The sequence below is a fragment of the Phocoena sinus genome, chromosome 2, assembly GCF_008692025.1.
Source record: "Phocoena sinus isolate mPhoSin1 chromosome 2, mPhoSin1.pri, whole genome shotgun sequence".
Taxonomy (NCBI): domain Eukaryota; kingdom Metazoa; phylum Chordata; class Mammalia; order Artiodactyla; family Phocoenidae; genus Phocoena; species Phocoena sinus.
The window spans coordinates 70,195,165-70,207,850 of NC_045764.1; the positions used below are offsets into that span (position 1 = coordinate 70,195,165).

General features: G+C 42.2%; 1 protein-coding gene across 1 annotated transcript in view; it reads left to right on the plus strand.

Annotated features, from left to right (window-relative positions):
- Positions 1–4,874: 4,874 nt before the first annotated feature.
- MTFMT (mitochondrial methionyl-tRNA formyltransferase) overlaps positions 4,875–12,686 on the plus strand; it is a 37,174-nt gene continuing 29,362 nt past the window's right edge. The window contains exon 1 of the mRNA XM_032624787.1: positions 4,875–5,004. Coding sequence (XP_032480678.1) covers positions 4,982–5,004 — 23 coding nt within the window. The 5' untranslated portion in view covers positions 4,875–4,981. The remainder of the gene's footprint in view (positions 5,005–12,686) is intronic.

Here is a 12,686-nt window from a genome sequence, read left to right on the forward strand (position 1 = left end):
CAACTTCAAAACTCACTTTAAAACTACAGTAATCAAGATAGTGCGATACTGGAACCAATCAGATAAGTGTACACATTTGCATGTGGGCTGATGTCCACAGTGGAATGTGTGTTTTAAACATGTATAATATTGTTATAATAAAAATATACCAACAAATGAGACAAACAAAATGATAAGATGGATACAAGTCAGCCCTCCCTGACTGTGTTAGATGCCACAGAAACAAAGGACACAGTTCTCTCAGAGCACTTATCCAGTTTTCTTTTAGAGTGAGCATGGTATTAATATCTCTGCTTTTTAAAAATTATTAACTAAACTTCATGATTTATTTGATTTCATTTTTCCATGAATGTCTTTTTGCTGCTCCAGGTTCCCATCCAGGATATCATATTGCATTTAGTTGTCATGTCTCCTTAGGCCCCTCCAGGAGATTCCTGCATTTTAAACAGGGCTTAACCATCTGTCATTGGACAGTGATTACTGCCAAAGAACCTGGGCCACCCATCCCCATGGAAGGTTGAAGACACTCACCCTGGGTCCTGGGTTCCGAGGACTTGTCTGATCTGCTGTTGCAAGCAGCACTGATTTCTCTGTTCCTCTTCCTCCTTTCTGGGCAATACCGATGGTCTTTGCACCTGAGCTTTCGCACAGCTGTCACCTAGTGGGCAGCGCTGCAGAGCCTGGGGCAGCCAGGCCCATCTGGTAGCTCTGCATTTAGCACACGCCCGGAGACTTCTCTGTCACTTGGGGGTGACTGACCTCTTCAATGAGAGGTCTCAGATGGCAAACAGGCTCCACCTGACTTTCACAATCAGCAAGAACCAGGAGCCCAGTGCTCTCCTTCTTGTCTGTTGGCCTCAAGTAAAAAGAAAACATCCAGACCCTCTTGCCAGCCCAGGGGAATGGGCTGGGGAGGACCCTCCATCTGAAGGTCCCGTCATTGCAGGGGGCTGTGTGGTGTGCCCACTCCAGGCCTCTATTTCCTGGTATTATCAATGTTTAACCACGGAGCAGGGAGCCAAGCCTGGCCTTTTACAGCCTCTGCTTTCTCCCAGTGAGGGTCATGGCCTCCTGTGAATTCCTCACAAGAAGCTATAAAATAAGACCTTTGGAGGCTCAGGGGTGGGGAAGGCAAGGCACATGAGGCTGTGTGAGTGACCCAGAGAGGAGGAAGCGGGCCAGGTTGAACAGAGTTGAGTGGGAAGGGTTTGGTGGGGAAGCAGGAGTGAGGTGCTCCCCCAACCAGGCCACATGTATTCAATTCTGATCATCAGTGGGCTTTTCTACCCCCGCCCCCCAGGCTCCTTGCATCTCCAGCATCCCTTGGAGTTGGCTCAGTAAGGAGTAGGGTTCCCATTTCCCAAATGAGGAAGCAGGTTGAATGAAGTCACATGACAGGTGCAAGCTCCTCTACGAGTTAATATTGGTCAACGGTGTCAACGACAGAGAAAAGGAGATGCAACAGGGAACCTAGGGCCAGAATGGACTCCAGCTTCTCATCGTTTCGCAACTCATTCATTCAATAAATATTACTTGAACACCAACTGTGTGGACACAAGGTAAACAAGACAGGCAAGGACCCTGGTCTCCTGAAGCTCATACTCTAGGGGACAGACAGGCAACAAAAAAGTAAGTAAAACATAAATAAGATAATTTCAGCTAGTGACAATTTCTGTGAATAATTTAAACAACGAAATGATGCAGAAATAGATGGGGGGGCTGTGATTACTATATTACTTTACTAAAACTGAATGACAAAGAATTAACTATGCAAAGACCTGGGGCGGCAAGTGAAAAGGCACTGAAGAAATAATGAGCTTAATTAGTTTGAGAAACAAAAAAAAAAGGGCAACGTAGTTGAAGCACAGTGATATGGGGAGGTGGCATGGGATAAAGTTGGAGGCTAGACAGAAACAGAACGTGCAGTAAAACAGAATAAGGAGTATGGATGTAGAGAGAAGCCACTGGAGCTGACATGATCTGACTGACATTTATCCAAGATCACTTGGCCTGCTGGGTGGGGAATGGTTTGTAAGGGAGCGAGAGAGGAGATGGGAGACTTTGGGAGGCTCTTGCATTCATCCAGGCAAGAGACAGTGGTGGTTTGGACCAGGATAATGACAGCAAAGATGGGGAGAAGTGGTCAGATTCAGGGTACATTTTGGAGAGAAAGGCAGCTGATAGATTTCGGAAGAAAGGAACGCTAACTCTCTCAAGCACAAAAGGAATTCGAAAGGAATTCATTGGCTCATATAACTGGGAAGCGCAGAGTGGAGCTGTCCTTACGGATGGCTGGAACCAGGAGTCTGAAGGTCCTTCGCTCTTTCTCTCTAGGTGTCTTCCTGCTTCTCTCTGGGTATCAGGCTCATTCCCACAGGCTGGCCATCTCCTGGTAGCTGGACCAGACCGCAGGAAATCCAGGCTCACACCCTTATAGCTAGAGGAGGAAGGAGTCCCTCTTCTCAACTCCAGTTTGGCAGTTCCTGGGACAGGACCCTAATTGTGCTGGCCTGGGTCACATACCCACGTTGGATCAGTTGTTATGGCCAAGCGTGAAGTACTATGGATGCTAGCTCAAATCTCATACCCATCGAGTAGCCAAGAGAGAAAGGCTGTGAGCTGGATAGCCATGCCAGTGTGAGTCCCTAAAGTGACCCCTTGACTACAATCCTCCCAGTCTGCCCTGGGGGAGTGTCACTGGGCTCTTAAGGGGGATTGTGTCCCCTTCAAGAGGCGCCTGCCCCATCCAAGGTTTTCCACTCTTCTACCTGTTTCTCTTTTCTTCCTCCTCTTACTTTAGTTCTCTCTGCTATAGCTCATCCAATAACTTTTACTCCGTGTCTGCTCTGTGCCAGGATTATGCTACTGATGAACAATCACAGTCATTGTCCCTGACTTCATGGAGACTGCAGTCTCATGGGAGTCACAAAGGTGGTCACACCAGGGATCACGTAGTTGATTGCTGTGTGATAAGGGCCATGAAGGAAACACAGAGATGAGAGAACATTACCAACCTCTCCCTTCCTCATAGCTTCAAATATCACTTCTGGACAAATCAATCCTACCTTGGACTCTCCTTTCTTGACCTCTCAAGTTCCTTGTCTCCCTCCCTGGGCAATTAGTAGTGGAATGGAGTAGAAAGAGCTTTGGACTTTCCCCTACTATTCTAAATCTACCACCTCATAATCCTTCTAATCTCATTTTAAATATCATCCTGTCAAGGAAACCTTCCATATCAGTTAAGACTTCTGATTGGTTCTGGGTAACAAAGACCCAATTTCAATGGTTAAAATACATAGGGTTTATTTTTTCATATAAGAATTTCAGAGGTAGGGACTTCCCTGCTGGCCCAGTGGGTAAGACTCCACACTCCCAGTGCAGGGGGCCCAGGTACGATCCCTTGTCAGGGAACTAGATCCCACATGCATGGCGAAACTAAGAGTTCACATGCCACAACTAAGAAGCCTGCGTACTGCAACTAAAAAAAAAAAAAGATCCCACAGGCCTCAACGAAGATCGCACATGCCACAACTAAGACCTGGTGCAGGTTAAATAAATAAATAAATAATTTTTTTTTTTTTTTTTTTTAAAGAAGTTCAGAAGTAGACAGTTACTGATGTCAAAAGCTCAAAGAAATCAGTGATGATTTATGAGAATTCCCTCATGGTCCCAAGAAGGCTAATGCAGCCCCTGCCATGATGTCCAAGTTCCAAGCAGATAAAAAGGAAAAAGGGAAGAAGGACAAAAAGATGTGGCTATCAAGTATAATGGACAAATAACCTGCCAGAGAGTAAATTCAGACAACGTGGAGAACTACAGAGAAGGACGGCATTCCCATAGAACAGTAGCGGGGCAGCCAGTGGGCTAACCAGGAAACTTTATTGTCAGGGGATTGCCACAGGTCATGCCCAGCAGGATTTGATAACCGTCATGGACCAGTGATGGCTACGCAGACTGTAACAGAGCCTGCTAATTGTCCCCTAGAATACATTCTTCCCTTCCTCCTTTTTATAAAAGAATCCTCTGAATTTGAGCGTCATATGGCCACCCAGCTAGAGACTGTATTTCCCAGATCGCTTGCAGTTTTTGGTGGTCCTTTGACTAAGTTTTAGACAAGAGATGAGAGTAGTATACTACTTTTGAATTACCCTCTCTCTCCTTTTTTTTTTTTTTTTGCAATATGTAAACTTTTAAATTGAAGTGTAACCTACATGCAGAAAAGTAAACATATTAAGATCTGGTTTAGTGGATTTTTACATGTGAACACACCCATGTGTGGGAACATACACCCTCTAGATCAAGAAATAGAACATTGCGAGAACACAGAAGTCTTCTCGTGTCCACTTCTGGTTACTACCCCCGACAAAGACAACCACTATCCTGACTTTTAATACCATAGGTTAGTTTGCCTGTTTTTATATTTTCTGTAAATGGAATCAATCGATATGTAATCTTTTGTGTCTGGTTTCTTTGCTCAGCCGTATATTGTGGTATTCACCCATGTTGTGTGTAGTTGTGGCTCATTCATTCTTGTTTTCAGAATATTCCATTGTGTGACTATGCCACACTATTTTTATCTATGGATCCTATTTTTATAAGAGAAATTTCAACCCATCCCTTCTTTCCTCTGTCTGGAACATGAGTATGATGGTGGGAAGAACATCTAAAGGCAAGAGTCATTAAATTACAACGTATGGGCCAAATCTAACCTGCAGCCTGTTTTTGTAAATACAGTTTTATTGGAACATGGTGGTGCTCATTTGCTTATGTAATGTTTATGGCTGCTTTTGCATTACATTAGAAGAAATGGGCAGTTGTAGCAATGATTGTATTGTCTGCAGAGCCTAAAATACTTACTATGTGGCCCTTTACAGGAAAATTCTGCGGACCCAGACAACAAGTTAGAAGGGCCTGGTTCCCTGGATGACCTCATGGAGCACAGCAGCCTACCTGCCCTGGAGCTGTCCACCTCCGGAGTGTTATGTGTGAGAGAGGTAAACTTTGGTATGATTTGAGGCACTGTGTTTGAGATCTCTTTGTTACAGAAACTTAGTCTGTGCTGTAACTAATACATACATTATTTATGCTTAGTGACTGCTGAATTAGTGAATGCCATAGTATCAGAAGAACTAAATTCTAGTCTAGTTCACCTTTGCTATGACCAGCCATAGGGCCTTGGACCTTGAACCTCCTTTTCTTATCAAACCATATAAGCTTCAAAGAGGAGTAAAAAGGAAACGTATCTAAGAAATTATTACCACGAGGGGTCAATTGTGTAATGACAAAATCCAGGCCCTTTAAACTCAGGAGGTTTTTCACCTGGGGTTAACCAGTTAGCTTTTCTGCTAAATAAATAATAGGTAAAACCCAATATGAAGGGAGGAACCCTTTTCCTAAGACAAGGTAGGGAAACACGCATTGAGCTGTCCAGGGCCTTGACTTCTCAGTTCAGGGCACTTTAATCTGATCCCAGGGTTAAAGTGCCAGGTAGGATCCTACCCTAAGCTCCAGGGACCTAAGGGTAAGCATCTTCCCGCTCCTCAACCTCCTGCCTCCCCACATCGAAGATGTGATGTTTGCTAAAGCTGACAGCCAGCAAAGACTTCGAGGTGCTGGAGACTGCTCTATATTTCCAGGTCAGGCTGTTCTGTTCCTTGGGGTGGGTCATTCACTGTCAGTTGATGCTAAGTGGGTGGACAAGCCCTTGGCTTCCTGTTTGTTCTTTCCTTCATTCTCACAAACATCACTTACACGCAGAAGCCAATTTTTTTTTTTTTTTTTTTTGGTTTTTTTTTTTTTATTACTTTTTTTTTTTTTTTTTTTTAAACATCTTTATTGGGGTATAATTGCTTTACAATGGTGTGTTAGTTTCTGCTTTATAACAAAGTGAATCAGCTATACGTATACATATGTTCCCATATGTCTTCCCTCTTGCGTCTCCCTCCCTCCCACTCTCCCCATCCCACCCTTCCAGGCTGTCACAAAGCACCGAGCTAATATCCCTGTGCCTTGCGGCTGCTTCCCCCCAGCTATCTACCTTACTACGTTTGTTAGTGTGTATATGTCCATGACTCTCTCTCGCCCTATCAAAACTCACCCCTCCCCCTCCCCATACCCTCAAGTCCGTTCTCCAGTAGGTCTGCGTCTTTATTCCTATCTTACCCCTAGGTTCTTCATGACATTTTTTTCCCTTAAATTCCATATATATGTGTTAGCATACGGTATTTGTCTTTTTCTTTCTGACTTACTTCACTCTGTATGACAGACTCTAGGTCTATCCATCTCATTACAAATAGCTCAATTTCATTTCTTTTTAAGGCTGAGTAATATTCCATTGTGTATATGTGCCACATCTTCTTTATCCACTCATCCGATGATGGGCGCTTAGGTTGTTTCCATGTCCTGGCTATTGTAAATAGAGCCACGCAGAAGCCAATTTAATCATTCAGTTTGAACAATAATTCTGCCAAGTTCCCCAAAGCAGCACATTCTCTTCTCAGTAAACTTCATAGAAAATGAAATGAAATCCAAAAGTGGTGATATAAGAAAATGATAACACACAGGATAACCCAGCAGAGATACATGTACAAGGATGTTCACTGGAACATTGTTTAAGGAGGTTAAAAAGAATCTAAATATCCAAGAACAGGGGAGGGATTAAATTATAGTACATTTGGAACCAATGTCTCTTCTAGGGGCCAATTTTTAAAAAATTAATTAATTAATTAATTTATGGCTGTGTTGGGTCTTCATTTCTGCGCGAGGGCTCTCTCCAGTTGTGGCAAGCGCGGGCCACTCTTCATAGCGGTGCGCGGGCCTCTCACTGTCGCAGCCTCTCTTGTTGCGGAGCACAGGCTCCAGACACGCAGGCCCAGTAGTTGTGTCTCACGGGACCAGTTGCTCCGCGGCATGTGGGATCCTCCCAGACCAGGGCTCAAACCCGCGTCCCCTGCATTGGCAGGCAGATTCTCAACCACTGTGCCACCAGGGAAGCCCTTTAGGGGCCAATTTTTATATTAAACCCAGAGGAGGGAAACATATAGTAGAATTAGTGAGGAGATTTTCTGAAAAGGTGTGGCAATTTAGTCCAAAATTATTGGTGCTTAAGCACTTGACTTGATGCCTCCATCTGTGGTAGGGTGGTTGAGAAAAAAGATGGGTATCCAAAGGGAAGACATCGTTATACTGAAATAAAATCATCTCAGTGATCAGATGCATTTTCAACAGACATAGATTTTGCTGGAAGCATTTCAGAAACATTTGCAAGGTATTGGAAGTTTGGGCAGAAACTGGTGTGAAACAATGGTACAAAGTATGTACTTTCTCCAAGAAAGGACATTCTGTAGCCATCACTTTTTTATTTTTTTTTTTTTTGCGGTATGCGGGCCTCTCACCGTTGTGGCCTCTCCCGTTGCGGAGCACAGTCTCCGGACGCGCAGGCTCAGTGTCCGGACGCGCAGGCTCAGCGGCCATGGCTCCAGGGCCCAGCTGCTCTGCGGCACGTGGGATCCTCCCGGACTGGGGCACAAACCCATGTCCCCTGCATCGGCAGGCGGACTCCCACCCACTGCACCACCAGGGAAGTCCCCATCACTTTTATCTTAGTTATAACATTAGAAACGTTCTATGTCATTGACCCTTATTTACAATCCTTAATTCTGTATCTTTGACCCCTTGTTCCTGGTTATAGGATAACCAAATATCTTCTTCAGTCCCTGACTAAATCAAAGTCCAAGAGTAGAATAAAGTCAAAGTCCAGCCTTTCATTTTAATTATATGAGGTACTTGAAGTTTAATCATTCCCCTACACATCACTCTTTGAATAGCTTTGTCTTGAAGAGACTTGCTCAATAATGTGTTTGAGGAATGTCTAACAACTTGGTCAATAAGCCTCGTGTGTTACTTTGTCTGAATTTTGCTGTTCTCACCTTTACAAGCAAGTAAGCATTCTTTCAGAGGAACTAAGTGGCATACAATTGACCCCACTGTTAACAAGAACACTTCAGACAATTTAGTTAGGACTGCAGTTAAAGTTTTTTTACAATCTTGTTGTAAGGGGAAGAGCTTCTGGTAGTCCCAGTTTAGAAATTCACTTTTGGTGGGTGATTAATCATTGTGAGACTAGATTTAAAACAAAAACAAAAACAATGTCCAATTAAAAAGTCACTAAGACTCTTGACTGATGTCAGTTGGGTGGGTGGGTGACTAAGTTTTTCAGAATAAGTCTTAATCCTCTGAAATGTATCAGAAAAATTTCTGAGTATTTTAATCAGGAATCATAATTTCTTTCCAGAAGGTTATGAATTAAATCATTCAAAAATAAAAAGATTCTGTCCTCGACCAGATTTGGGACAATTTTTCTTTTGAACAACTCCTCCTTTGGGCTCAGATAGTTTTTAAAGATCTGTCTTCATCAAAAAAAGGGGCTCTATTTTCATTAAATTTCTTGCCTAGTTGATCACTTTTTACTTTTTTTAAAAAATGGAGGCAAGTAGCCATACAAGAAAATATATAATCATCATTGACAGAAGTATTTATATCCACATTAATATTATTCCTTTAAACCAGCTTCCTATATTGGGAAAGAATTTGTTTAAAAAAATCTTTTTTCCTCAACATATAATTGATTTTTTTTTTTTTTGTGGTATGTGGGCCTCTCACTGCTGTGGCCTCTCACGCTGCGGAGCACAGGCTCCAGACGCTCACGCTCAGCGGCCATGGCTCACAGGCTCAGCCGCTCCGCGGCCTGTGGGATCCTCCCTGACCGGGGCACGAACCCGTATCCCCTGCATCGGCAGGCGGACTCTCAACCACTGCGCCACCAGGGAAGCCCTATAATTGATTTTTTTAAAAATTTTTATTGGAGTGTAGTTTTTTGGTTTTTTTTTTTTTTTTTTGTCTGCATTGGGTCTTAGTTGCAGCACGTGGGATCTTTTGTTGTAGTGCGCACACTTCTCTCTAGTTGTGGTGCATGGGCTCCAGGGCACGTGGGCTCAGTAGTTGGGCACGCAGGCTTAGTTGCTCTGCGGCATGTGAGATCTCAGTTCCCTGACCAGGGATCGAACCTGTGTCCCCTGTGTTGGAAGGTGGATTCTTAACCACTGCACCACGAGGGAAGTCCCCTCAATGTACAGTTGATTTATAATGTTGTGTTAGTTTCTGCTGTATGGCAAAGTGATTCAGTTATACAAATATGTATATATTCTTTTTCATATTCTTTTCCATTATGGTTTAATCACAGGATACTGAACATAGTTTCCTGTGCTATACAGTAGGATCTTGTTTATTCATTGTATATATAATATTTTTTATACACACACATACACACTACATCTTTTTTTAAATTTTATATTATTTTTTTTTATACAGCAGGTTCTTATTAGTTATCCATTTTATACATATTAGTATATACATGTCAATCCCAATCTCTCAATTCATCACACCACCACCCCCCACCACTTCCCCCGCTTGGTGTCCATACGTTTGTTCTCTACATCTGTGTCTCAATTTCTGCCCTGCAAACCAGTTCATCTGTACCATTTTTCTAGGTTCCACATACATGCGTTAATATATGATATTTGTTTCTCTCTTTCTGACTTACTTCACTCTGTATGACAGTCTCTAGATCCATCCACGTCTCTACAAATGATCCAATTTTGTTCCTTTTTATGGCTGAGTAATATTCCATTGTATATATGTACCACATCTTTATCCATTCGTCTGTCAATGGGCATTTAGGTTGCTTCCATGTCCTGGCTATTTTAAATAGTGCTGCAATGAACATTGGGGTGCATGTGTCTTTTTTTTTTTTTTTTTTGTGGTACGCGGGCCTCTCACTGTTGTGGCCTCTCATGTTGTGGAGCACAGGCTCCGGAGGTGCAGGCTCAGCGGCCATGGCTCATGGGCCCAGCCACTCCGCAGCATGTGGGATCTTCCCGGACCGGGGCACGAACCTGTGTTCCCTGCAACGGCAGGTGGACTCTCAACCACTGCGCCAGCAGGGAAGCCCTGCATGTGTCTTTTTGAATTATGGTTTTCTCTGGGTATACGCCCAGTATTGGGATTGCTGAGTCATATGGTAATTCTATTTTTAGTTTTTTAAGGAACCTCCATACTGTTCTCCATAGTGGCTGTATCAATTTACATTCCCACCAACAGTGCAAGAGGGCTCCCTTTTCTCCACACCCTCTCCAGCATTTGTTGTTTGTAGATTTTCTGATGATGCCCATTCTAACTGGTGAGAGGTGATACCTCATTGTAGTTTTGATTTGCATTTCTCTAATAATTAGTGATGTTGAGCAGCTTTTCATGTGCTTCTTGGCCATCTGTATGTCTTCTTTGGAGAAATGTCTATTTAGGTCTTCTGCCCATTTTTGGATTGGGTTGTTTGTTTTTTTTTAATACTGAGCTGCATAAGCTCTTTATGTATTTTGGAGATTAATCTTCTGTCTGTTGATTCATTTGCAAATTTTTTCTCCCATTCTGAGGGGTGTCTTTTCGTGTTGTTTGTAGTTTCCTTTGCTGTGCAAAAGCTTTGAAGTTTCATTAGGTCCCATTTGTTTATTTTTGTTTTTATTTCCATTACTCTAGGAGGTGGATCATAAAAGATCTTGCTGTGATTTATGTCAAAGAGTGTTCTTCCTATGTTTTCCTCTAAGAGTTTTATAGTGTCCAGTCTTACATTTAGGTCTCTAATCCATTTTGAGTTTATTTTTGTGTATGGTGTTAGGGAGTGTTCTAATTTCATTCTTTTACATGTAGCTGTCCAGTTTTCCCAGAACCACTTATTGAAGAGACTGTCTTTTCTCCATTGTATATCCTTGCCTCCTTTGTGATAGATTAGTTGACCATAGGTGTGTGGGTTTATCTCTGGGCTTTCTATCCTGTTCCATTGATCTATATTTCTGTTTTTGTGCCAGTACCATATTGTCTTGATGACTGTAGCTTTGTAGTATAGTCTGAAGTCAGGGAGTCTGATTCCTCCAGCTCCATTTTTTTCCCTCAAGACTGCTTTGGCTATTCAGGGTCTTTTGTGTCTCCATACAAATTTTAAGATTTTTTTGTTCTAGTTCTGTAAAAAATGCCATTGGTAATTAGATAAGGATTGCATTGAATCTGTAGATTGCTTTGGGTAGTATAGTCATTTTCACAATATTGATTCTTCCACTCCAAGAACATGGTATATCTCTCTGTTTGTATCATCTTTAATTTCTTTCATCAGTGTCTTATAGTTTTCTGCATACAGGTCTTTTGTCTCCCTAGGTAAGTTTATTCCTAGGTATTTTATTCCTTTTGTTGCAGTGGTAAATGGGAGTGTTTCCTTAATTTCTCTTTCAGATATTTCATCATTAGTGTATAGGAATGAGAGAGATTTCTGTGCATTAATTTTGTATCCTGCAACCTTACCAAATTCAATGATTAGCTGTAGTAGTTTTCTGGTGGCATCTTTAGGATTCTCTATGTATAGTATCATGTCATCTGCAAACAGTGACAGCTTTACTTCTTCTTTTCCAATTTGTATTCCTTTTATTTCTTTTTCTTCTCTGATTGCGGTGGCTAGGACTTCCAAAACTATGTTGAATAATAGTGGTGAGAATGGTCATGGGATAAATCCCACTTGATTATGGTGTATGATCATTTTAATGTGTTGTTGGATTCTGTTTGCTAGTATTTTGTTGAGGATTTTTGCATCTATATTCATCAGTGATATTGGTCTGTAATTTTCTTTTTTTGTGGTGTCTTTGTCTGGTTTTGGTATTAGCGTGATGGTGGCCTCATAGAATGAGTTTGGGAGTGTTCCTTCTGCTGCAATTTTTTGGAAGAGTTTGAGAAGGATGGGTGTTAGCTTTTCTCTAAATGTTTGATAGAATTCACCTGTGAAGCCATCTGGTCCTGAACTTTTGTCTGTTGGAATTTATTATTATTTTTTTTTGTGGTATGCGGGCCTCTCACCACTGTGGCCTCTCCCGTTGCGGAGCACAGGCTCCGGACGCGCAGGCTCAGCGGCCATGGCTCACGGGCCCAGCCGATCCACTGGCATGTGGGATCTTCCCGGACCGGGGGACGAACCCATGTCCCCTGCATCGGCAGGTGGACTCCCAACCACTGTGCCACCAGGGAAACCCTGTTGGAAGATTTTTAATCACAGTTTCAATTTCATTACTTGTGATTGGTTTGTTCATATTTTCTATCTTTTCCTGATTCAGTCTTGGAAGGTTATACCTTTCTAAGAACTTGTCCATTTCTTTCAGGTTGTCCATTTTATTGGCATAGAGTTGCTTGTAGTAGTCTCTTAGGATGCTTTGTATTTCTGCAGTGTTTGTTGTAACTTCTCCTTTTCCATTTCTAATTTTATTGATTTGAGTCCTCTCTCTCTTTTCCTTGATGAGTCTGGCTAATGGTTTATCAATTTTGTTTATCTTCTCAAAGAACCAGCTTTTAGTTTTATTGAGCTTTGCTATTGTTTTCTTTGTTTCTATTTCATTTATTTCTGCTCTGATCTTTATGATTTCTTTCCTTCTGCTAACTTTGGGTTTTGTTTGTTCGTCTTTTTCTAGTTCCTTTAGGTGTAAGGTTAGATTGTTTATTTGAGATTTTTCTTGTTTCTTGAGGTAGGTTTGTACAGCTATAAACTTCCCGCTTAGAACTGCTTTTGCTGCATCCCATAGGTTTTGGATTGTCGTGTT